The 25,561-nt window shown below is 43.7% G+C and overlaps 5 protein-coding genes across 8 annotated transcripts in view; 2 read left to right on the top strand and 3 right to left on the bottom strand.

Annotated features, from left to right (window-relative positions):
• The window catches only part of LOC117652972 (cytochrome P450 6a2-like), a 221,462-nt gene that overhangs the window by 25,239 nt on the left and 170,662 nt on the right, over nt 1-25,561 (top strand). The window lies entirely within an intron of this gene.
• LOC117652975 lies at nt 13-901 on the top strand. The gene is made up of 3 exons (XM_034398251.1): nt 13-285; nt 377-475; nt 575-901. The coding sequence occupies exons 1-3, from the start codon at nt 68-70 to the stop codon at nt 768-770; spliced, it is 513 nt and encodes a 170-aa protein (XP_034254142.1). The 5' UTR covers nt 13-67; the 3' UTR covers nt 771-901.
• Nucleotides 1,986-4,277, bottom strand: LOC117652973. The gene is made up of 3 exons (XM_034398249.1): nt 3,782-4,277; nt 2,722-2,912; nt 1,986-2,631 (listed from the first exon to the last, which is right to left on the bottom strand). Exons 1-3 carry the CDS (start codon nt 4,042-4,044, stop codon nt 2,309-2,311), a joined length of 777 nt encoding a protein of 258 aa, XP_034254140.1. The 5' UTR covers nt 4,045-4,277; the 3' UTR covers nt 1,986-2,308.
• LOC117652979 lies at nt 5,760-8,600 on the bottom strand. Of its 2 annotated transcripts, XR_004588201.1 has the most exons (3): nt 8,442-8,600; nt 6,591-6,955; nt 5,760-6,509 (listed from the first exon to the last, which is right to left on the bottom strand). XR_004588201.1 is itself a non-coding variant. In XM_034398256.1 (2 exons), exons 1-2 carry the CDS (start codon nt 8,575-8,577, stop codon nt 6,723-6,725), a joined length of 369 nt encoding a protein of 122 aa, XP_034254147.1. In that variant the 5' UTR covers nt 8,578-8,600; the 3' UTR covers nt 6,590-6,722. The 2 variants fall into 2 exon arrangements, 1 of the variants encoding a protein (XP_034254147.1); XM_034398256.1 differs by lacking the exon at nt 5,760-6,509 and having other exon boundaries at nt 6,590-6,955.
• Nucleotides 18,901-21,682, bottom strand: LOC117652976. The gene is made up of 2 exons (XM_034398252.1): nt 21,349-21,682; nt 18,901-19,200 (listed from the first exon to the last, which is right to left on the bottom strand). Exons 1-2 carry the CDS (start codon nt 21,605-21,607, stop codon nt 19,046-19,048), a joined length of 414 nt encoding a protein of 137 aa, XP_034254143.1. The 5' UTR covers nt 21,608-21,682; the 3' UTR covers nt 18,901-19,045.

Genomic DNA, 25,561 nt, shown 5'->3' with positions numbered 1-25,561 from the left:
CGGTGCGTTTGTGTTTGTTGACACTCTTGTCGGTTCGCCTATTGTCATTTTGGCAGCTAAATTAAAAATGAGAGGTAGAGGAGGTAGAAAGCAAACCAAACAACTTTTAGCGGCTCTTATTAACCTGTTGACTCTACTGAGGAAGAAATATGCCGTTCGTAGAAAGATGGGTGTCAGGCCGCTGTTCAGAAATCGGATTCAACTTGGTGATGGTCACAATCTCATAAATGAACTTAGATTTGACTCAGCTCTGTTTTTTAACTACACTCGGCTCTCGTACCAACGGTAAGTCAAATTTTATGTCGCGAAAGTATGTTTTGCTCCGTGTATGTTGTGGTCAACGAACATAACCTGTACTTACTTTGGCCTGTTTCAGATTTGAGTTTTTACTGCGACTTGTCCACCCTCTACTTAAAAAGAAAAAGAATATGAAAACAGTAATCCTTCCTCATCAACGCTTGGCTATGACCTTACGGTATGGTACTTATTTCAATGTTAGAATGTCTTGCAAGTTTGACAGTGCTTGACAGTAGTTTGACAGAAGTTTGACAGTATATCATCCTCTGTTGTCCAGCTATTTGGCAGTGGGGGACTGCATGACATCCCTCAGTTTCTCATATAGATGTGGAAAATCAACAGTCAGCAATATCATTCGAGAAACCCTCAAAGCTATTATCAAGGTTCTTCAACGTTCTTTGTGCGCACTCCTTCGGAGCCAGACCAGTGGAAGGAGATTGCCTCAGAGTAAGCCTGTTACTGTGATAATTTGATGTTTTAGCAGTATCGTTTCATAAATTTATTTGTAATTATTTTTTTGAAACAGGTTTCTGACCAAATGGAATTTGCCTCACTGTCTTGGAGCAATAGATGGCAAACATGTTACGATACAAAGCCCTCAAGCAAGTGGAAGTGTGTATTTTAACTACAAAAAAACATTCAGCATTGTTTTGATGGCTGTTGCTGATGCGGACTGTGCTTTCATTGCTGTTGATGTTGGAGCTGAAGGCTCACTTAATGATGGATCAATTTTCAAAGATTCTGTGTCTGGTTCTAAACTGTATGATAAAAAATTGAATGTTCCTGAAAAGGAGTGCTTGCCTGGCACACAAACACAATTGGAGCATTTCTTTGTGGGTGATGGTGCCTTTCAAATGAGGACAAATTTACTGAAGCCTTATGCTGGACGTAGGATGAAAATGGAAGATGCTGTGTATAATTATAGAATTAGTAGAGCTAGACGAGTGGTTGAAAATGCATTTGGAATTCTTGTTGCAAGGTGGCGAATTTTTAAAGCACCTATTTGCTGTAAGGTGGACACTGCTGACTTAATTATTTGGCCTCAGTTTGTTTGCATAATTTCATAATACGATCTCGGGATAAAATTACAAGGGATCGATACATTCCTGATAGGTTCCCTGATAGAGAAATGGACGATGGCTCAGTGCAGAGTGGCTTGTGGCGTTGTCATGTAGCTGGTGAAGCGGGTGCAATGACAGCTGCTCCCCGAACTCGAGCTCGAAACCCACCAACATGTGCAACAGTAGCTCGAGAGATTCTGAAAAATTATGTCAATAGTGTTTGAGCCATTCCCTGGCAGGAGGAGAAAGTCAGAAATGGTTTCTGGGGTGCCCGTCTCACGGGCAATAATAATAATGAAGCTGAGGAAAGTGAGAGCGATGTTGAATCAGACTAGTGTATCACTTTCCACAGTCGTGCTAAAATGTGTAAAAATCTATTGTACTGACAAGTGTAAATAAATTTGAGATAATTTCAATCACTTCTATTTTATTTTTAAAAGGAAAGTACCCGTACAGTATGCCCAACATCACAAGAGTGATGAACAGCAAATAATACATAAAAAGGCATGTAATACAAATAAAACACAAAAATACTAATGAATGATTGAGTATTCAAAAAAATACCCAAACGACAGGGTTAAATCACAAGAGTGATGTACAACAAAAATTTTAAAAAACACAATAATGTTAAGTAAACTTACAATAACTAAAATAAAGTAATAACCAATAAAAACAAAAAATTGAAAAAAGAAAGAATTTGCAAAATAATTGCAAAATTAAATTCACAGATGTTCAGTCTCACATTAGTTTTGAAAAGTGCTTTACATGTATGGAAAAACTGCACTTTTCTCACAGCCAGAAATGTCACCCAGGACTAGTAATTTTCAAGAAGTGAGAGAGTGCAGAACATGTATTCCATAAAGTAAAGCACTTTTCAAACTCTCATGAAAATACTGTCCACTGTGGGCTGTCCTTCCTTAACATTCATCTTCCAAAATTTATAGCTTGCCTCAAAAACCCCCTCCACTTCTTTTTTTGTCTATATCGGTGATGGCAGAAAGAGCAGCTACAATGGATTCACCCAACGCTGCATCAGGATCACTTACAGCTGTCATACTTTTCTGGATTTGATCCAGCGCCTGTTTCAGCCCGTTGTTTATGTTATCCCTCTCCTTGGCTGTACTTCTAGATAAATGCACCCCCCTCTTTTTTGCTGGTGACAGAACGGGCACTGATGAGAGGGAAACAGACTTCTTTGCCGCTGGAGCTGGTTCCTCGGTATTCTTCCGCTTTATCCCTGCCCCAAATAAGTGATCCTTTGCTGCGTCGTTGCCTGCAAATAGTTCAGTCAGTCAGATTTACGTAACAGCTGTTGAGCCATTCCTAGTGAAACTAGAAGTTAAAACGAGGAAAGATAAAATACCTGGTATAGACTGAGCCTCAGTCACTGCTTGTTCTGATGGTTGGAGATTGGTCCCCTCACTGTCCGTAACCATCACAACCTCAATTAAGGCATCCGCAATTTCCAGGGTCTCCTCTTCTTCCTGATTCTCAATTAAGTCATTTTGTGAAGCATCACCGTCCTCTCCATCTCCATCAGTGGTGCAGAGGCTCCTAAAACAACAACAACAAGTTCACAATACACTGAAAAAAAAGTCTAGTAACGATAACCAGAATCCTGGTACCAAATACCAGACTGTCTGATAGAATATAACTCAACTAGAATTCTGGTAAAAAATACTAAACTGTCTTGTTGGCCTCAGTCTAGTAAACCGTACCAGATTTATAGTTATCCTTACAATGCCGCCAGGTCCCCTTCTGGTAGTTTTTACCAAACATCCTGGTTAGTTAATGTGCTTACAAATCTAAAGTAAGAAGTCCAAAATTTAATAAAATATTTTTTCGTAGTGTTGAAACCTGATGTGACGTCGATTTCGTTAACGAACAACTTCTGAATTGTTTTTTTCCCTCCTCCTCTCCTCCGGATTCGAACCGGGATCTCACATTTGTGAGACGGGCACGTTACCACTGCGCCACCACGTCGCCTGTGGGTCGAGGGGATCCCCACCAGGTGACTCTCTACGTGTCTGGCTCAGGGAAATACTCCCAGTGTTTCTTTCGGATTTAAGACTCCGAAAATAACGAAACCGGTTGCAGTTTACTTTTTGACACCCGAACATTTCAATTGAAACGAATATTTCGAAGTTTTACGTATGGTGCCAATTACTGAACAGTCTGGTAAAAATTTTCCAGGTTATTTAAACCCGACACCTGGTAAATGTCACAACACCCGATCTGGTTACTGCAACTGATCATCTGGTGAGAGTTACTAGGATTCTCGTATGAGTAACTAGTACTCGTTTAACTAGGATTGGTCTGGTACTTTTAACCAGACTTTTTTCTCAGTGTAGTTTTTGTGTTGTGTGGGATTTCACACTAGAATAAACATATAAGTATAATTTTAAACATATCAAAAATCGTACCTTCTATGCCTCACGTATGGTTCTACGAACTGCATCTGATCGTAGAATGGGAATGGTTTTCTGTTGTTTCCTTTTAAGCCACTAACGTTCTCCTTGTTCCTGGTCTGTTTCTCCTTCACAAACCCATCTCGTAAATTCTTCCATAGATTGGACACATCTGTGGATGAGTCTGTGGAAACAAAAAGTAGGAAAATTGAGGGCATGAAACACTGGCGAGAAACAAGCAGACACAAGCAAAATGTAAGAATTGCAACGAACACCATAACCTAACCATAACCTAAATACAACGCGCCAAGACAAAGGTACACAAAAATTGAACAATTATCAGAGTTTCGAGAGGACACTTACACTTGTGACTTTCTGTCGTCAGGGATTGGGCGATGCCGGTTATTATTTCCTCGCGGAGTTTCGGATCCTTGTATTCGGCATTTTCCCGGTCGTAGAGGACCGGGTTCTGCTCGAACTTTGCGATGATTATATTCTTCACGCGGACAAGTTCCGCCTCCTTGGCCTCGCGTTCCGCCTTCTTGGCCAACTTCCACTCTGAGAAAAAATGACGGTAAATCCTGGATAATTTTTTTGCCAAACTTTACCGTACTTCAAAAACCAGTATCCACCGTACAGTCTTTTCCGTACTTGTTTTACAAAATATTCCGTATTTTTTTAACAGTAGTTACCGTTCTTTCGGACAGTGCATGCCGTAGGAAGGACCAGATCTGGTCCCAACAAAGGCCGCTCCCAAGAATTGTCCATATCAGGATCTTGAAAAAAGGGGGTCGACCGACTGAAAAATTCTATTGCACCTTTCGATAGGTCTCGTCAAGACCTTTTCAACGAGTGGTCGGAAGGGGGGTCCAGGAGTCCGACTTCAGCAGTTATGTTCATCAGAATCTTGAAAAAACGAGGGTCGACCGACTGAAATAAGTTATAGCAGTTTTTGATAGGTATTAAAAGTACGGGATTGCCGGGTAAAAAAGTACGGGATTGCCGGGTAAAAAAGTACGGGATTCTTTGTAAAAAAAAGTACGGTGTTGCCTGTTAAAAAAGAACGGTATTGCCTGTAAAAAAACGACGGTTTTGCCTGTTAAAAAATGTACGGTGAAGTCTGGAGTAATCAGTACAGGATTTACCGTGATCTTTTCTCGCAGTGTCTCTAACTGTAACAGTCGGCATCTTCGTCTTATTCTATATTTAATTTATATTACTAGCCTATCAGTCCTTTGAGTGAGTCACAACAACAAACTCGCGCGCAAAGTTCTTTCTCTTTCTTCTCATTCCTCCACCCTGATTGGCTGGAACCGTCACGTGGGAGGCCCCCCACTCCTCCCGTCCTTGCGTTGCGGCGACGTGCTTGCGGAGGATATCAAGCCTGTTTGAAAATCAACGCAGGGCTCGTCACCGCAACGCAGCGACCTGCGCGCGCAAGGAACTCCTGAACGGCACCGCCTGCGCCCACGCGTTTGATGCGAAGCGCCAACGCGTCGCAGGTCACCGCAACGCAGAGCAGCTCGCCGCAAGCAACTCGTGAACCCGCCTTTAGTGGGACGGTAGACGGGGTTCGCCGAGCTTCGGCATCCTGAGGCGGCCGGCACCATGCGCGACGAGGCGGCGGGTGGCTGGGATCCGCCTTGCAACGGGCCTGGGTGTTCATTTCAACAAAACCTGAACAAGAAAAATAAGTATAAGTCCCCAGCACTAAAATTAACCTATGCAGGGTGGCCGCCATAAGGTGCAAGGGCGCGAGTGCACCTGACAAAGAGCTTACCTCCAAATGCCAGAATTCTGACCACGATGAGGGACCACTCACCCTGATTCTTCTTCAGTGCCTTCTTCGTCTTGCGGGCGTCGGCCCGATCCCAATTTTTCGGCCACCACACCGGGGTATCTTCATTCACACGGGCCTGCTGCCCTTTGTTCAAGGCTTCCTTAGGGACCCAGGACTCAAAGCCGACAGCAAAAGGCGATTTGTCTTCATTTATACACTCAACTACCATGCACTTGTCGTCCTGCACGTTTGAAAGGTCCGCGTAGTTGAAGGTGGACATGGCGCCCAGGTGAGATGGCGGTGGAGGGGGATAAAACCACGTAAACGCGAATCAACGGAGAGCGCCGGCAGGTGTCGTAGCGGCTGGGTAGTCGGTGCTTCGGGCCTCGGGGCGGACCCTGCTGCAACGTCCGTGGGCTCGTACAGCAGCATGGCGAAGCATGGCGCCGCCGCAGGCTGCAGGGTAGCGCCTTTCTTCTTACAGAGTCCGTTCCCCGCCTGCCTCTTCGCCTGGCCCTTTTTCCCGTGGAACTGTTTCTGGAAAGCCTGCTGAGGCCAAGACTGAAGTTGAGTTATTTGGTTCTGGTTGTGGTTGGGACACATTCCCACCTTGAGTGTCTTGAGGCTCATCAGTGACCTTCTCTAATCCAGATTAGTCGCTGAGTCATTTTCAACAGGAGTGGGCTCTGGCAAAGGTTTCACGAACTCCTTTGACAGAGACAAAACTTCACTCATCTGAGAAGCTCTTCTTTTGGCTCTCTTGAAGAAGAGCTGTCCTGCAGCAGTGCTGGTACTGGGTGCCGAGGGTGAGGTCGCTGAGGCCAAGACTGAAGTTGAGTGATTGACGGCTTGATTTGGTGCTGGTTGTGGTTGGGACTCATTCCCACCTTGAGTGCCTCGAGGCTCTACAGTGACCTCAGTTACCAGTTCAAATGTTACATCAGGGGATGCTTGTACAAATTTCTGCAAAAAGAAGCAATTGACACGCTGTTACTTTTATCCAAATAGTGGTAGGAATTCACGTTCTATATTCTGGATACTTACTTGTAGAACTTCATCATAATATACTTCTATCCCCTCAAGGATACTGGTAGGTGAAGCTAGGTTAGTGTTGAGTGTTGAGTTAGTGTGAAATTTTACCGCTGTGGCTCCAGTAGTTTGGAAATGGCAGCCTTCTCAAGTTTTGCAATCACGTAAGGTATTTACTTTAGGCAGAATTGCGGTAAGTGTGAAGGCCTGTCGCAGATCGGGTATGATAGATGGGTAAGTCAAAATTTGCGAGGCGTAGTTTTGGACAAGGAATCTGATTTTGCAGGTACAAAGACTTACGTCCTTTTGTTCAATTATCGACATGGCGCACAGGGTTTGGAACGTAAATAAAAGGTGCGGCAGACTCAGGGAATCAAGCGCTACAACATATCAAAAATCCAGCTTTGTCGAATTTTTTTCTACGTTTGGGTTCCATTCTGACTATAGCCCCGGCTAGTGGTCAAGTCAAGCGAGTAGCGCCCGGAGGCGACGGGGTAGGCAACACTTCGTGCACCTGCCGGCGCCGGGCGAGAGGCGGGGCGGAGAGCGGAGCGTGCCCGCGCGTCGCCGTGGCGCGGCCTTGGCCTTGGCTGCCCGCTGACGGGCGGGACGACACGATGCTGCTGCCCACGCGGCGTGGCCACACCAGCCGCAACCGCAGCGGCCCACTGTGCGGCAGCGCTCTCGCGAAATTGGCGAACACGCGGAGTACGTCCCTACAGTGCCCCCGGCGCATCCTCACAGTAAAAACTGTCCGAAGAATCGCTTCGTTTTACGAAAAGAAAATGAAGCCACTGTAAAATCGACGAAGCTTCGTATATTGCGAAGCAAAATCCTTCGTAATACGAAGCATTTCTTCATAATTCAAAGCAATTGTACAACGCATTCATTTTCTTTGTACGTTATGAAGCAAAAGCTTCGTTGGCTTTTAAGAGTGCTCAAGATGGGTCCACGGGCGATGCGGGGAAGCAAAGTTATATTTAGGTGTTCTTCTTTATGGGAAAAAGATATAGTACCTTTCATTTAAAAAAAAATCATTGAAACATAAGTGCATTAACAGTCCAACTGTACCTCAATTGTTGGCTCGGCCTTACTGGCTATGCGGTCCGCACTTAGACGTTACGTACAATTTTGTACGAGGCGTCAAGTTTTTCGTGCTGATGAACTGTTCAAACGAATGACTGCACACATTTCCTTATTTAGGTTAGGTGGAGATTTTCTCTATAAAAGAGGAAATTCGTCTAAATATCTAAGGCACACACTAAATGTTATGTACAATTTTGTACCGAGACATCACAGTTTATTGTGCACACGAAATTTTCGTACGATAAACTGCACATTTTGCGCTATTTTTGTACAAAATTGTACAAAATTTTGTGCAAATTTGTACGAAAAGTTCGTGTGCACAAAAAACTGTGACGTCTCGTACAAAATTTGTACAAATACATATAGTGTGCAGGCATTTCCAAAAGGCTTGTTTTAACGTCTGCTGCAAGGAGAATCTTCACTAACGACTTTTGCAGTGAAAAAAAAATCACGCACCAATTTGTGCAAAAAGTTTATCTGGAACTGGGGCCGGGACCAGACAGCGTGCTGGGGCCGAGTGACCTTGACTCGCTGCCCAAAATTTCCGCGTCGGTGCCCGGGCCCGGGGCCAGCGATACGCAGGCAGCCTTTTCTTGGAACGCGTGCGGCGCCGGAGCTATTATTGCTTCCTCGGGTAATTTTGCTGCTGAGCTGAACTCTGATACCAAGAGTCGTTTTCGTTTTTCTCTCTCCTCTCTCTCTCTCTCTCTCTCCCCTCTCTCTCTCTCTCTCTCTCCCCTCTCTCTCTCTCTTTTCTCTCCAGTGCGGATCCCTGCTTACCGTCGATGATGCGGTCCATGTAGGTGAGCTCGCCCAGCGCCTCGTAGGTGAGCTTGCCCCCGTGCTTGGCCAGCACGCGCTCCACCTCGGCGCGCGCCATGTCCCGCACGTCCGGGTTGTGCGCCAGCTCCGTCATGAGGTTTCCCAGCGTGCTCGAGGACGTCTGAAGCCCGCCAGGAAGAAGACGAAAGCCTGCGCCCGGGAGCAGGTCCTCGTCGATGCCGCCTGGACAGCGGGAGGGAATTTTTGACGCTATGACGCCTTACACTCTCAGTCTCATATGGACTTTCGATTCTCTTGCTTATAAAGTTTTTGGAGCAGACGTAAATTGTACCATTTTCTCTTTATCTACGCACAATTTTGATATTTTTTAAAAATAAAAAATTTTAAATAGATTATGTAGAAAACATAAAAGTGAATTGCAATTGACAAACAGTCAGATTTTATGGACTAAATACCATATTTTATGAACAAAAACGTGCAAAGCTAAAGAGAAAATAGTACATATTACGTTAGCACAGAAAAATGTTTGGCAAGAGATGAAAAGTCAATACGGGTCTAGTAGCTTAATTATTCCATATATTTTGTACATGATACTAATAAGGCTATTTGCCGGTCCATACTGAGAACGAATGATTCCCCCATCACCCTTTGGATGGGGATGTAATTTCGTTCCCCAATTTGGAAGAGGGAATTTTCATCACCCGAAATTTTGCAACCGTTTAGGACACCCAAATATTGTGGGGTTGGGGGAGGCCCCCTTTTTTTCCCGGGTCTCACCGGGGCCTCAACGCCACATGGCGGTCATCGGGTGGCCCCGGAAGGACGCCATCGGGGACCTCCGGCATCGTCGACGTTACCCAATTTGGGCGACCTAACCCCCGGTCAAATTTCGGGTGATAATGTTTCGTCACCCAAATTGTGCAACGAAGTTGCATACCAAAAAGGGGATGGTGGTGACCCATTCATTCTCAGATGTGTGTGTCATTTTGGTGTTCTCTGCACTGTTATTCAACGAATGTGACTCCTATTGGTTAGTATGTGAATTTTGCCCCGTTTTTGGGGGTATTGATGCGCAAAACCCGTTCAAAAAAAATGTGAACCCCCTAAGGGCCTTAAGTTCGAACGAATCCGTAATATTCAAACGAAGTGCCAAATTACATTTCCGTTAACGTTTCTTTTAATAACATGAACATTTTAGGGAACAAGGCGAATTTACCTGGGCCTCCGCCTATCCTCACCCTCCGCCAACTCCCTTAGTCTTATTTGCATCGCAACGGAAGTCTCCCTCAATACGTTGTTTTCGTCGGTCGTATATCCTTAAAATACATGGGGGAAAAAGGAAGTAGTATAATTAAATTCCCGGCATGAAACGAAAAACGAAAATTCGGTTTAAAATTGATTGAAAAACTTTGCAGACCCTTCATGGGGCATAAAACGTAAATTTGGGGTTTTGGGATCAAAACTTTCGATGTTACTCACCTTTTGTTTCTCTAGTTTAAAAAATTTTTATCTTTTTAGTGTGTGAAAAAGTTCTTCGAAATTAGAAAAAAAAAATGACAAAAAGAACCCCCCGTTGAAGAATGGCCACTTTTTTGGTAAAGGAGGGAAAAATTTTGAAGAAAGGAAGCCGGGGGGCACCCCCAGAGGAAAGGCCAGGCCACGGGGATCTCAAACCCCTTCCTCCCATGAGGCGGAAGGGCTTAGGGTTTTCAGGCGTTTCCGATTAATAAGTGCGTTGAGACACAAGCTGTACCTTCACCCTGAATTACCACGAATTTTTTTTTTTGTGCATAGCGTTTGCACCAAGTAGAGCGTGCGCGTGAAACGCACTAATTCGTGCGCTACAATTGTTAACGCGTGGAAGCGTTAACGAACACTTTCGAGCTTGCAAAAAAAAAAAATACAAAAATTTCGTAGTCATTCGATGTGCGTACATAACGAAGAAAATATGGGTAAGTTACGAACACCAAGGACAAGGTTTTCTTTTGTTTGCGGACTAAAACATGTATTTTAAACTTGATTCCAATAAGGGCTGCACATTTAAATTCTTTTGTACAATTTTGTACGTGGTCTCGTGCGCACGAGGTGCTTTTCGTACAGATTTGGACGCAGAATCGCACAAAATTCTGTTTTTATCGTACAAATTTGTACAAAAAGTCAGCATGTTAAAAATTGAGTGAGACCTCGTTCGAAACTGTTCAAATACATTTAGTGGTGCGCTATAAAGCCCGGTGGGGCGGTTTTTGTGGCACTCACCGGGATGCCGAAGGCGCAGGTGCCGATGACGTCCGTGGTGAAGCGCGCCAGCAGCTCGAACATCTCGACGGGCTTGCCCGCGGCGGCCTCGGCGGCCAGGACGTGCTGCAGCTCGTCGGCGCACGCGCTCACCAGGGGGAACATGGCGCGCATGCGGCCCGACGTGAAGGTGGGCGTCACTTGTGGCGCAGCGACCGCCACTCGGGCCCTGCAAGCGATCAATCAATTTGTTAATCCGAAAAGTGCACTTTAACAGTAAATAAACTGCCCCTGGTCTTACAAGTTGCAAAAGAATCGGTCACCTTCGACCCGGGGGTTTCGGCCTCAATGTCTAACCGTTCGATTCAAGGAAAAAGGGGTTAAAAAAACCCGGGTGACAGCGACCGGACTCTTTTGATACGGGTGGTACGCGGTCAAAAGACTCCCGCGGAAATCTTCCACGTCTTTACTAGAGGCTATCCATAAAAACGGGAACTGTTAAATTTTACGTGTTCTTGAGGAGGCCAGAAAGTCAAAATTTTCCACTCGGACTCTTACCTCAAGGTTTAACAGGTTGGCCGTGAGCGGCTCCCCTGGCGGTCGTAGGGCAGTCCGCGGTCCATGAAGTGCGAGAAGTCCTTCACCATGACCGCGCGGATGAGGTCCATATCAGTTAGCAGCAGAACGGGTCTCGAGCCGATGAATAACCCAAAGCACGGTTGATCCTGGAAAAAAAGAAATTTTTAGAAATCGCCCCGTTTAAAAAAGAATCACAGTAAGTCCACTACAAACCCAACTGTCCCTTAAATTAAAAAGGGGCACACTTTTCAAAGCATGCTTGGCGCCGTATAACTCCCTGCTAAGCATAGACATTTTTAATTGTTTACTTGTACTTGCAAGCATGCATTGTGTGTGTTGACAGTTAGGTTTGTAGTGTCTGTATGCTGTGCCTGGTTAAGGCCCTCGAGTACGCCTCGACGCCTAATCACCAACTGACAATGCTTATCTCTTACGCAAACGAAAACAGCACCAGCTTACTAATTGTACTTGTACAATTGTACTTGGCCTCTCACAATTTTGAGCATGCGAACACTGTTATTCCACTTGCGATGCAGACCGCACTTTCAGCGTGATACAAATTTCATCGCTTTTTTCTGTGATGATCATTGCAAAAAGGTGTGATGAGCTGCTGCATCGCAGAATTTTGCAATGATCATTGCAAAAAACTGTATTGAGTGCAGATTTTGTGTGCCATCATTGCATTTTTATGCAATAATTCCTACTTTCATTGCAGAAATGTGCGATGATCATTGCAAAAATTTTGTGATACAAAAGTCATTGCATCTGGGGAGCAATGATTCGTGGGAATCACATTTTGGATATTATCGCACGTTTTTGTGTTGAAAGTATCGCAACTTGGATAACAGTGAACTTTTTCGCACAAATTGGTACGCAGAAGCGCAGGGACCGCGGAAGTAGTTCATGACTGGGGGGGCAAGACTTTTCAGTGTGTGTGTGTGTGGGGGGGGGGGGTCAGGATAAAAAGGGGGGGCTTATAAGATGCGTGTAATGTGGAATTTACAATAGTTAAGAGGCCGCTTTTGACCCTCAAAGTCAGTGAAATGCGAGCGTAGCGAGCTAAACGCCATCGAAATATGAAAAGTACAAGCTATAATGGAGCGCATACAGTTAAAAGTCATCAATTAGTGGAAAGTACTAAGAGAGGCGAGCGAAGCGAGCTAAAAGCCAGCGAATCTACGAAAATATTAGCGAGTTTTGGTTAAATTTTGGACACTATACAGAAATTTGCGACGCCACAATGGTAAAAACAGGGGGGCGGCGCCTCCCCCGTTTCAATTCAGGGGGGGCCAACCGCCCCCCCTGCACCCCACTTCCGCGGTCGCTGCAGAAGCGCATCAATTTTGAGCGAAACTGCGAGCAAATAAATAGGAAAGGCACGTTGTGCCCAAAATTATGTGAGAGCACGCACTGACTAAATTTGTACAAAGAGAGCATTATTACCTTGGCTCGAGCGTCCTTGTAGAAGCGCTGCATGCTGTAGCCTCGATATTCACTTTGAAGTACGAATGGGATGGAGCTTCCGAAGATTGGAACTCCCGGAGCGGAGGGCACGCCTTTCCGGGACCAGAACCCCGCAGTCCTGTAAGCAATGATATATACATTCACTCTCATTCCAGGAACGTGACATCACGTTGAAACGAATGTGACGAAGTTTCACGTTCCTTTGAGCATTGTGTCACATTCGTTTGGATGTGAATCGGCCACAGATTAGCCTATTCACATTCAAACGAATTGTGACACATAATGCTCAAAGGATCGAGAAACTTGGGCACATTCGTTTAGACGCGCGATGCCATGGAATGAGTTTGTTGTAAATCAGCTCAGGAAAAATCATTGCTGCTGTGGCGAAAAGGGTTCTGCTTTACTGGCTATCAGGAGCCGTTTCTGCCGTGTTTTGAAATGCCTTTTCAACTTTCTCTGTGAATTCAGATTCGTTCTCACCGTAATCACGAAACATGTCTTCCTCTACTGGAAACACCGCATGTACTCACCGATAGTAATGTCGCACGACGAGTAGCACGACGAGGGCAATCAGCACCTCCATGACGCCCAGCGCCGGCACCAGGGCTACCAGTGACGACAACATGGCAGCAACAACCGGGGTTTGGTGTTCGCACCTGGAACTGCCGTGAACGTCACCTTGTCAAACTACTATCTGCTTTCAACACACTAAATGTTTTTGTACAGTTTTTGTACGAGGCATGAGGCATCACAGTTTTTGTGCAAACGAACTTTTCGTACAAATTTGTAAAAACAAAAATTGTACAATTTTGTACAAAAATTTCGACAAATGTGCAGTTTGTAAATCAAGCCAAACTCATAGCAAGCTTCAACCCAAATACTTTCTAATGCGGACCCATTCAGTGTAAGGTTTCTGAGAGTGCGTTATTCATCGCTCTGTCTCTCTCGCACTCATGGGGCGTCCCGGGTAGGCGCGAGAAGGATGGAGCGACGAAACGACTCTCCGAATCAGTGTGCAGCGGCAGCTGCGCGTCGCTTCACGTCAATTTACCAGTGTGTGAGTCGCGGACGGACGCAGGCTTCCTCGCGTCGTGCTGCCCGGCGGGACACTGCAAGTGAGGAAGGAAGGGCGAGCCGGCAGCCGGCACGCGATCGCCCGCCAGGTGGGGCAGGTGGGCCAGGCGGGGGGGGCCGCCGCGGGGGCAGTAGTGGGGACCGCGTGACTCAGCACCAGAGGGGTTTCCCGAGAGTCCTTATCAACGCTGTCTCTCTCGCACTCATGCGGCGCCCGTACAGGTGCGAGAGAGACGGAGCGACGGAAAGGACTCTCAGAATCAGTGTGCTGCACTTGCTCGGCCAGATTCTTTTAGTCCCTTTCCCTTTCCCGGGACGATAGTGGCTAGGTCGGGTTTGGATATGAGGACAGAAGACAGCAGTTTCAGCAACTGCAAATTCAGATTCTTTACTTATCTTTATGCGCTGTGAGATTTAGCAGGATTGTTCAGTTGTGCGTGGGAGTACCGAGGGAAGTACCCTTTTAATGTTTAGGCAGAATTTGGTGCGTGTAACTTCACTGTAAAAAAATTCCGTACTTTCGAACGGAAAATGTACAGACGAATAGTGTTAGAAAAAGTGTTGTAATTTAGCAATGTTGCAGATTTTCTGAATGACCAAAAGTAGTTAACAGATGTTTGTAAACCAGTAGACAGCCTTATGAGCATCAATTTTTATTGTTGATTTAGTCTTAGACCCAGTAAAGTCCGACCCGCAGTAGTCGCTAAGATTGCCCGCGCTGTTTGTACACAGCAAAAGATTGTTTTAAAACAGCATAAGCCAGAAGAATAATAAGCAAAAAATTCGTCGTTTTTAAACAAGAAAACTTGTTTTCAAACAACAGCGTAGTGGAAGTTGGTAATTGTGTTGTCATATAACAACATCCATGATCCATCATCACGATCACCTCCATGGTCAGAGTCACAGCACACTTCCAATGAGCAGCTCCAGACAAAAAAATACGATTTCAAGAAATCCTAGGAGTCACGAAGTCAATATAGTTATTGTGTAGGAGTGTGGAGAAAGGAAAAAAGTTGTGTAAAAGGGATAGGGGGTGGTTTAGGTACGAATGGCAAGGGTATCAATGTGGTCGATGTGCCACCCGTCAAAATTTAAACTTGGCAACAAAAAGAAATCAAATGAAAATGCCGTAAAATTCGAAAAATTCCAATGCTAATGTATTCCACAGTGGAACATCTTTGAAGTCAATCATTATTAAAATGTTCGTGGGGGAAAGGAGGCAGTAAATTAACTTTCGCGGGTTGGCAACAATCTTCTCGGCAACTGCGCCCTTGCGAAAATAGCGAAGCCGAAAACACGAGTAGTCGCGCATTAAAACTGCCCCGCCATTGTTGCTGACGTTGAATTGTTTGGCTTGTTTCAAAAGGCGGTTCTCTAGTCATGTTTTCTTCAATTATGTGTAATAGTTCTCATTCACAACGTAATAACACCACGACGGTTGGTTTGACAAACTTTATAAACTCAGTAGGGATGGTTTCGAATCGCAGGTGAGTCTTGTTCGAGGAACATGAGCACTGAAAGTCGCGAGGTGGAGCGATGTGGTCATCGTGCTAACTGAATGAAAAGAAACATCAAACAAATGTTCCGCGCATGAGCAAAGACATTCCCATTAAAAATTTTCATCAGGCAGTGCCAATGAAAAGACTGCGTCCAAAAAACCCTCTTGTGCTATTGTTACATCTGTTCTATCACGGTCGCGGAAAGTTTTTTATTCGAACGTCCTTTTTCAAAGCAGCGACCGTTTTTGGGGTAACCTGTACACAAGCGAAAAGGAGCCATGCTATTGGTTGGGTTTGGCTCGGCTCCCCCTCTCTCTTCCCTTTTCGTTGACGAGTCGAGCTTTGCTATGGAAACAGTGATTTTGACGGCAATTTTCTCAAAATTTATCGCTAAGATTTCAACCATATTCCAGAATTGAAATCACGTCTCAGAATTCTACCAGTCTGCAAAATCTCATCAAAATCGTACAGAGAGGTTTCGACTTGCATAAGGGGCCACGCGATCAAATCCCAGCGAGGCTGAATCCTGGGGGATACTATAAGGCTACTTCGTGCCTAAAAAACACTTGGCCGGGGACCCCCTCAGATCTGGCTCCAACCCGGTTTTTTTGGTTCATCTAGTGAATACGAATTGCCGAAACACAAATTGGGCCGGATCCAACACCGATTGGCTTTTTGGCACGGGTCAAAAACCCCTAAAAATGGCTGTTTTTGAGGGTTTGGGGCTTTTTGGGATCTCCGAACCTGCCGGCTAAAAAATCTACCAATGTGGTTTTTCCGAAAGAAAAAGTGCGCTCTTTCGAATGTCGGGTCGCGCGAGGCTCTACGACGTCGGGTTTGGACGCTACGGGCTCTCAAAGTTGCTCAAATTCACTATTTTCACTAAAAATGACTAAAACAGATTCTTTCTCTCCGGAAGTCGATTGTGACTCTTCCTATCGGCAATCTTCACCATGCAAGGTATTTTTATACCTCAGAGACATATTTTGGGCAATGAAGTTACGTTTTTCTACCGTGGGGAAAGCCCACACAGTACATAGCGTACATAGCGCCTAGTGGGTAGGCAGCCCCCTTGCTCAGGCAAGTCGCGCGGGCCTGCCGCGTCAGGGAAGGGGGAAGAGGCTAGAAGGAGAGGGAGGGAGGGTTCGTGGGCGCTGTGAGGGAGTAAGTTTGAACTAACAAAATTATCTTTTCCTTTTCATAGGCAACTCGGGCCATACTTTATTACGCGAAAGTGCATCTTAAATCTTCCTCTACAAGATTACACGATCACTTTGTCACGCCGGCTAGCTAAACTGGGTGGAGGGAGCACACAAAAATACAGTTGTTGAAGAAGGGTCTCATCCCTTGTAGTGCTGTAGTTTGGAAACGAACGAATTTTGAGAGAGGGTGGGGTGAGTAGGCCGGTCGACTTTAAATTTTCAAAGGGCGCCAGGCAACGCCAGGAATCTAAGTGATATCTACACACTTAACAGTGTACCAAAAGAGGAAAATACCTGACATTACCGCCGACCGGACTTCCCAAACAAAAGCAACAACAACAATTTGTGAGAAAGAGAATAAAGATATATTCTTGGAAAACTTTGCAATATTTTGTACAAATCTCAAAACCCAAACGTGGGGCACGAACCCATAAATAAAGCTAAAGTTTATCAGCAAGTATATTTAGAGAATATTGAGAACACGAGACCGCGGAAATCTACAGTTTATAATTTACACAGAAATTAATTTACATCAAGAAATAACAACACCCGTAGGAGCACACGATTTTACGTTATACAAACAACAACTAAACGGTAGCTCAACCGCTGACGGGAAGTTAATTAGCAAAATTAAAGCTGTAGTTAATTTAAGAAAACGCGGCTCGTATTTTATTGAATGTGACTAGAGTGAATTACGTAATACAGACGGTACACAAAAACGTTAGAAACGGTACAATTAACGCAAACTCGCGCTAAATAATTTAAGAATCACAACACCGTAATTTACTAAACGTTTACCGAGCAACAACGCGCTATACACAGCGCAATAATAACACAACTAGCACAAACAACGACAACAACAGTACACAAAAACACAATATACCTTTGGGCAAAGGGAAAGAAATAATCAGAGTGCACTCACCAATTGTTGAATGAAGAAGTAATCCAAAATAAAGGCGATCCCAGGCGTCCCCAGGTCGCACACACACTCACACACTTCACATTTCACAGTGTGAGAAATCAAAACAAACACAAAAGAAAATGAATCAAAGGCAGCGCCAAAGCGTTCAAACCTGATTCAGAATTACGTCACATGGCGTAACTTGCACCACTTCACTGAATGCAAAACACTGAGCACTAGCACTTTTCACAAGCAGGAAAATAGAGGAGGGCACTCGTTGACGGAGGCCGCCGAGAAGCAGCGAGTGGCCGCCGCCCAGGCATGGCGGTGACGCAGCGCTTCGGCGTGGCGAGGCGGCGCGACGCACGACGCACGACGCACGACGGCGGGGCGACGAGCTCGGGGCCGGCCAGGGCGTCGCCGAGGAGGCCATGGTGAATGGGCGCAGCGCATCACGGACCCGATCATGGCGAAGGTGGAGAGCAGCAGCATGGTGGTAGGGGCATCAGGCGGAACGTCTAGCCGAGCATGGCACGTGTTCCCCCGGCACTCGAAGCCCTGGAGTACAAAAATGCTGGGTAAACAAACAGCTTGGTCTCCACAGTACCGTGTCGCGCTGGCCGGATGAAAGCGGTCCACACCTTGCGGGCAGATGGTTGCTGGGGCAGTCCATGGTCACGACAAGCTTGGCGTCGACGAGGGTCTCGGACATCGCGGACGAGTCTTGGACACAGGCACGTTTGACGGTGTGCTGCACAACACGCGGTCGCTCTCGGTGGCGTGAGCTCCGGCTGCCGACGTCCGCGTGGATCAGCTGTCTGAACTTGACTGACTGCGCTTCGGTCTGTCTGCCTGTCCCCCGTCGCTGTTCCGTCCGCTCGCCCCGGCTCGGCTCGGCCGCCGGGCGACGGAACGAAGCGAAGCCGCCGCACTGAAAAAAAAGGTGTGTTGGTGCAACTCGAGAGATGGTTGTGGCAACCATCTGTTAGGGTTGGTTTTCGACGAACAATCTTACGGGTTGGCACAACCATCTGAAATGCTTCAGCGTGATGGTCAGTGCAACAAAGTGGAGATGGTTGGAGCAACCATCTCGGCGGACACACTGACCTGCCTTATGAGTTGATAGAACTGAGTTTACTGTTCTCAGAACTTTCTTAATCTTTGTGTGAACGTTACTCTTTTGTTGGGGCAAATAACAGAATTCGCTGTAGCAAACGATTTAGTTGTTTGGGGGAGCTTATCAGGATTGCTTGACCCAAACTATTAGTTCAGTTGTGGTAAGCACCCTTAGGTTTCAGAGGAACCCATTGTGCGTGTTGGAACAATCACATGAAATCTTTGGAGCAATCATGCGACTAGCTAGGGGAGCCTTGTTAGGGAATTGAGCTTGCTGTAATTATGATAAGCCAAAATGACACAAAGAAAATTTATTTACGCACAGCAAAAATAATTACATAGTAACAACACCTTCAATGACAGGAATAAAACTAACAATAGCACAACTTACACAGCACAACATAGCACAACTTACTATATTGTTACAGAGCAATAAAACTAACAATAGCACAACAGTATTTTACAGTATTTACACAGTAAATTTCTGTATCAGATTTTCAGTATTTACTTTAAAAATGAATTAAGAGTAGTTTACACATCATAACGTAAAGCTACAAACTTTTTGCCGTCTGAAAATTGATGGTAAATGACAGGGGCGTGTGAAATTAGATCAGATATATTTACAAATGTACTGCTATCAAGGTCAACAATTTCATAAGCAGCATAGTCTTCATAAAGCCCTATTGTTGGCGAGCGATAGCGAGCCCTTGCCGTGTTTGGGCGCTCCGAAAAGTGACTGGTCGTGCGTCTGTCTGTCTGTCTGTAGCGTACACGCTCACGTTTCTCAGCAACTACAACACTAATAGTTACCAAATTTTGCACCGAACATCCCTAAAGGTCCCACAGGGGGAGTTTAAATTTTAATTATTCAGGGGGTTTATTCGTTTAAAAATTTTTTCAACCCCCTTTTTGGGGGAAAAAGGCAGCGTGGTAAGGTTGGCAGCATAAAAGCAATTTTTTATATTGGGGGCGCGGTCTAAATAACGGGCTGGCAAAACCCATTGGCAAAAAAACAAAATAGAGGGGAGAAGGGCTTAGAAGTGATTCGGTCTTAGTTTTTCGATATCTACAATGATTGAAACCCCTCCGGAGTGTAAACACAGTGAAATACGGAAAATGAAAGTGACAATTTTTACGCGTTTCGTCCGTCCGTCCGCCCCCCCCTCCCCCGCCACAGGGGAAATGTTTTAGTCAGTGGAGTGTGTTTGATCGTTTGATAATTGCAAGAATGATTTGGTTTTTTTAAGTTTTGAGAGTGTATTTCCATTTTTATTCTCAGACATTATACTTTTTAGTTGTTTGCTTTGCTCAATAACAGTTAGAAAATAGATCAATGCAATCTAAAAGTACAAACCAGACACTAATCTTGCCAAAATAAATAGTCTTTGCTGACTCTTGGCACTGACTCTGGGGAAAGGCTTCATTGCAATGCTGTAAGTTTACTATAGTACTAACCTTAAAGAAACTATATGGTGAGTGGAGTAGCGCATACATGGTTTGACATTGACATCTGATTCAATGAGACGATTCAGTGACTTGGTCATATGATTTCATGAGACGATTCTTTTAACTTCATCATACATTGTCTGCGACAACTGGTATTTTGTGTCAGTCATGGTTTGAGTTGACTGTCTTTTTAATTTATTCACAATGTTAGGTAAATACTTATGCTATACTGTTTTAAAGATTAAATATCACATCATGACTATCATTATGAATAAGATTAACTTGCGTTTAGCAATAAGTGGGCTCGACATTGAATTCAATGGAACGATTCATTGGATCTGACAGAAGGTCTTCTCCGTAAAATAGTTGCAATCAGCCTGCCTGTAAATGTGTCTCTTTTAATGAATTGAGATAAATCAAAGAAGTTTCATCCACTAGTTTAAAATAAAAGGGAGATAAAAGGCTTTTTTGGTATTACTTATAACATTGTGTATTCATAAGTTCAATAACAAGGAGATATCGAATGGTAATTGAAGCATTTGTGAATCGTATGAAGTAATTCAATGCTGGCTGTTGAATGTTACTCGACTGAGTAACAGTGTTAGGGTTCATGTTACGACACAATGAACAGGAAACACACTTAGAAATTGCGAAAATAACTTCCAATTTCATCCCAGACCATTACTTTTCCCAAAATTTACCAATTTCTGAACAAAATTTTGAAGTCGAGTTCTACATAGTTTACTGCAGTTTTGGGTGTGCTGATCACGAAAATGACTTCCAATTTCATCCCAGACCTTGACTTTTTCCCAAATATTTACCAATTTCGGACCAAAATTTTTGAGTCGAGTTATACATAGTTTCCTGCAGTTTTTGGTGTGCTGATCACGAAAATGACTTCCAATTTCATCTCAGACCTTTACTTTTCCAAATATTTGCCAATTTTGGACCAAAATTTTTGAGTCGAGTTTTACATAGTTTCCTGCAGTTTTTGGTGTGCTGATCACAAAAATGACTTCCAATTTCATCTCAGACCTTTACTTTTCCAAATATTTACCAATTTTGGACCAAAATTTTTGAGTCGAGTTTTACATAGTTTCCTGCAGTTTTTGGTGTGCTGATCACGAAACTGACTTCCAATTTCATCCCAGACCTTTCCTTTTCCTAAAATTTACCAATTTGTGACCAAAATTACAAAGTTGAGTTTCCCTTTTTTTCCTGCAGTTTTCAGTAAGATAACCCGAAAATGACATGAATTCCCCCCTTTTTCGTGACGGAAGACACTGTTTGGCCTTTTTCTCCACAATTCTTCGCCATCTCCTATAAGAATGTGTTCAGACGCATCGCTCGCCTACTACGCGCCCAAACTAAACGGCGCGTACCCCTAGTGTTAAATTTTTGATAAATAAATCCCACATTGCAATCTTCATTGCAAATGATGCTATTTATTTTGCCAAACACCGGAAGACTGTGCACATCATCACTTCCAACATACACAATCATTCCAGGTCTGTATACTGTTCCCTTGAAGTCCACCCATGACGTCTCAACTAGGTTATCACCAAAATCTACTGGAATATCTAAATCTAACTTATCATAATGAGACATCATGGAGGAGGGGCCCATATCAAACCTTAAAGTAAACATATCACCACTCAGAAATTTAGAACAAAGCTGCAACTGCTCTTTGAGTGCAATGGTTCGAGCAGGGTCTCGCCTAGACGATGTTGAATTTGCTCTTTTTTTTTTGGGGTCTGTGCTTCTTTCAAACCTGTAAGAATTTAAAACCCAGCAAGTGGCCCGAATGTCTAAGAGCAGGGCTGAAAGTGCAACATATTATAAAATTTGCGCTTCAGTGTGTCATTAAATAATTTTATGTATAGTTTATGGTGCTGAGCTACCCACTCGTTAAGAGAATTTATACTCTCTGGGTGAAATGCAGGAGCACGAACAAATACTAAAATTTTTCTCAACATTAAATAATACTGCCAGACACTATAAAAAAGATTAAATCACCAAAAAGGGAAAGGAAAAACTAAAACGAAAGTAAGCATTTCTAAAAGCCGACATTCTAAGACGCTTTTCTTTTGTTAAATCTGATACAGAAATGTACTGTGGACGGTTCGTAAAGCCATTACCATAAAAATCAAAAGTTTTCATTCTCTCATTTAAAATTTCAAGGCCCACTTTTTTTCTTGCATTGTACACGTAGTGGTACACAACATGGTACATCCCATACTTACAAACTCCCTCTTCCATATCATGCATAATATCTAATGCCATATTATTATATACATTGTGCCCATCAATTTCGTTCCACACACAAGATTTCTTCAATCCTGACTGCTTTTTATCCTTGAGATACATCAGTTACATACTCATTTCCCTCCGGATAAGTTCGGTTTCTCATATAAATCTGTCTTCATGTCCTCTGAGGTTACCTTGCACACTGTACAGTAGTGAGTTGATGCAGCATAATCTTGCACAGAATTTTGGCCTTCATTGTCTCCTAGTAAAAATCCAAATGCAAAATAAAGCTGAATGTCCTCTCCTTTATCATTTTTTACAGATATACCTTCCTTTTGCAGATAATTGATCTGATGAACAACCTTTCTAAAAATCATTTCATTTGACAGTTGGTGGGGGTGGAACTTTTACGGTCCATTGGGATAATTTACTAATGCAAGGAAAAAATTACTTAGGACAGATCTTTGCTCTGGGGGGAGGCAAGCTATTGTAAATAAGTTCCTCCCAGTTTCTGCACACATGCTGTGAACCAAGAGGATTATTGATTTCAACTCATCATAAATAGAAACAAAGGCAAAACAAACTTTCCCTTGAAGTATTTATCCTTCTTGGCTTTCCACAGTGCCCCCCGAACAAAATTTGACAGAACATTTTTTTGGTTTTCTAAAGAAGTAACATAACTAAGTACTTCCTTCAAAACGTTAGGCAAAGAGAAGAATAATTGTAGCACAGATTTCATTGGGAATACTGACCACTGAGGGGACAAGACGTTTAACCAACCTCCCTTCGACTCGCTTATTAACAAGTTTTACCACCAACATCGTAAGGTTTGGGCTTAAAAAAGCTACCAACCCCCTTCCAAAATTTGAAGCCGTCGATATTCGTACGGTACTTTTGAAAAATTGTATTAATTTTTTCCAAATAACCAAAAACACACGCAAACAACTTGAGTTCTCAACAGAGTATGTGTTTTTTAGTTTGAAATATTTGACAGGCAATTTCATGAAATTAGGTTAGTCACATCAGAAACAATAATCTGCACGAAACTGCGAGGTAAATCAGGCATTCCATATAGCTTTGCTATAAAACACAAAATAATTTGTCTATGTGACTCTCCGCTGCCTCAGAGCTGTTAGTGTTTTATACTCTTCACTGTTTGCCTCAACATGGCTATCAACTACAATGTCATCAATTTGCAGTGGAGGTTCGTTTAAAAAAAAATTTTTGTTCTCTGAGAATTTTGGCACATTATGGTAAGACAAGTGTCTGCGAAACTCAGTCCACCCTGCAAAGTCTCTACCACATCCTGGCTGCTTACATTGAAAGTTGACAAAATTGTACTTGTGATTTAGGTTAACGTGAAGTTTGAGATTATGAATGCTATAAAGTTCGTGAGAACTTGGACATTTAGGACAAAATGCCATGGTAACAAAAATAGAAAAGTTTCTAAATCTTGACGGTACCTTAATGCTAATTATGTACAATATCTCATAGTAAAATCCAAACAAAGTGTCTACAACTATTAGCTGACTACAAATTTAAACACAGACTTAATACCAAAAGCTATACACTGACTCTTCTAAACCTCTCAACTTCTCCAATAACACCGGGAATGTTTAAATCCCAGTTTGTGCTGAGTTGGTACACAGCATGCTGCAGATACATCCAAGAGTAGGAAGACTGAACTGGGTATTTGGGAATGCAGAACTTGGATGATTTTAAAACAAGAGTCCACCGCTGCAAGGGGGCTCTCAACCTTATCCCAAAATGCTGTCTAGTATGACATAACAATCCTCTATGTCATCTGGTGTGGGTCCTACAATGCAGCAAACGGCTGAAGCTTTTGGGTAGACCTTGCCACACTTTCCTTTATCTGTTGCACTCTATCCGTAAAAATGCTGTTTTCGTAAGAAAGACATCAAACAAAAAATTAAACAAATAAAGGAATGCTTCAAAAAGAAGAAATAAGTATCAAAAAAAGGATGCAAACCCATACCTCTGCATGAAAAAGGGAAACCGTTCACACTTTCTTGCCTGTTTGGTTTCCAAGTACCCTCAATTCTCCTTTTGCAAGTTTCTTACCGTAGGGCACTGGTGGTTGCCTGAACAGAGATGGGATTGCTTGCAGCAGTCTCACATTTTCCCCTAAAAATAGAATGAAATCTCAGACAACGTACACTAACTGTCGAAATCACATTGCAAAATTTAATGTAAACTTGTAATACACACCAGCTTCAGTGCAACACGCGTCGGGGTGAAAACCTTCTGTAGAACCTTTTCTAGTTTGGCCACGATACTCGTCCATTTTCAAGCACATTCAGACAACGGTTGGCAAACAGTTCGTAAAAATCATCCATAAGCTGTGAAAACGAGTAAATAAAATAATTATGAGATAGACATTCAGAAAATAACAAAAGCAATTCTTATTCGGACTTAAGAAAAAAATAAAAAAACCCCCAAATCAAGACCCCATTGCTGCTTCAGGCATGGGAAATTGGGTTTTAAAACACGTCTATTTTTTCTTGCCCCATGCGGGCCTTACTTTTTCTGTCAACCGTGTTGAGAAGCATAGAGTAGCGCTTGGGACGGTTTTATGCCACTTGGCAATAGTGACAGACTTTTTCGCCAAGGAGTTCTTTTTTTAGATAATCCCAAAGGGATCATCCCCGTAAAAAAAAAAAAGTGCAGATAAAAAATCCAATGTGGGAAAAGACAATGCACCTCCGTTCACTGTAACACACCTCCAGAATCAGAAAAGTCATCTTCGTCTCCTTCATCGCATCGGGATCTCCGATTACTGGGCCCGAGGCCCTCTTGCCTCAGAACTCGGAGGAGGTTGTGGTACTTATCCACAAGCACCCCTTTTGGTTGCACAGCCGGAACCAACCCCTTTGCAGGCACCCTTGGGTGAAGTAGATTGCAGCATTTCCAGAGGGAAAATCTTTACGATGCACTCTGACAGAAAGGAGAGCCGTTTCTGCGAAATCCAGGGAAAAAAGGTTTTCCCAAATTTGAAAAAGTGCACTTGTTCGTTTTTTTCAAAATTTGCCAACAGATTAATACTTACGATTTTTCTGCATCGTTGCCCAGCTCCCCCCAAAACAATAGTCTCCGCCAACTTTACTCTGTTACTTTGGTCGAAGCTCCTTTTCCGTCCTACTGACAGGGGCACTTTTTCCCAAAGAGCCCTGGTTTCAAAAATTCTTCCACAACCTAAGAAAGGTAGAAAAAATTTTGAGAATGATGTGCGCAGCGTGCGACCGGCAAAAAATTTAAAAATATAAGTATAAAAACTTGCATTTGCTTCAGTTTGGGCTCGGCTGCTTTGGGGGGGGGTCTCCGTCTCGGACTCTG

Source organism: Thrips palmi, unplaced genomic scaffold (genome assembly GCF_012932325.1).
Source record: "Thrips palmi isolate BJ-2018 unplaced genomic scaffold, TpBJ-2018v1 HiC_scaffold_8, whole genome shotgun sequence".
In the NCBI taxonomy this organism is placed as follows: Eukaryota; Metazoa; Arthropoda; class Insecta; order Thysanoptera; family Thripidae; genus Thrips; species Thrips palmi.
Note: the sequence above shows the minus strand (reverse complement) of the source record. Positions and strands in the feature narration are given on the sequence as shown.

What these genes read in the sequence shown, in the direction of transcription:
- LOC117652975 (XM_034398251.1), top strand. Translation starts at nt 68, where the DNA reads ATGAGAGGTAGAGGAGGTAGAAAGCAAACCAAACAACTTTTAGCGGCT. An exon ending in ACTCGGCTCTCGTACCAACG is followed by an intron (nt 286 to 376) that starts GTAAGTCAAATT and finishes GGCCTGTTTCAG; the next exon opens with ATTTGAGTTTTTACTGCGAC. An exon ending in CGCTTGGCTATGACCTTACG is followed by an intron (nt 476 to 574) that starts GTATGGTACTTA and finishes TCTGTTGTCCAG; the next exon opens with CTATTTGGCAGTGGGGGACT.
- LOC117652973 (XM_034398249.1), bottom strand. Translation starts at nt 4,044, where the DNA reads ATGGTGTTCGTTGCAATTCTTACATTTTGCTTGTGTCTGCTTGTTTCT. An exon ending in CCATACGTGAGGCATAGAAG is followed by an intron (nt 2,913 to 3,781) that starts GTACGATTTTTG and finishes TTGTTGTTTTAG; the next exon opens with GAGCCTCTGCACCACTGATG. An exon ending in TGAGGCTCAGTCTATACCAG is followed by an intron (nt 2,632 to 2,721) that starts GTATTTTATCTT and finishes AACTATTTGCAG; the next exon opens with GCAACGACGCAGCAAAGGAT.
- LOC117652976 (XM_034398252.1), bottom strand. Translation starts at nt 21,607, where the DNA reads ATGTTTACTTTAAGGTTTGATATGGGCCCCTCCTCCATGATGTCTCAT. An exon ending in TATTTATCAAAAATTTAACA is followed by an intron (nt 19,201 to 21,348) that starts CTAGGGGTACGC and finishes ATCGCTCGCCAA; the next exon opens with CAATAGGGCTTTATGAAGAC.
- LOC117652979 (XM_034398256.1), bottom strand. Translation starts at nt 8,577, where the DNA reads ATGACGGAGCTGGCGCACAACCCGGACGTGCGGGACATGGCGCGCGCC. An exon ending in CATGGACCGCATCATCGACG is followed by an intron (nt 6,956 to 8,441) that starts GTAAGCAGGGAT and finishes GATATGTTGTAG; the next exon opens with CGCTTGATTCCCTGAGTCTG.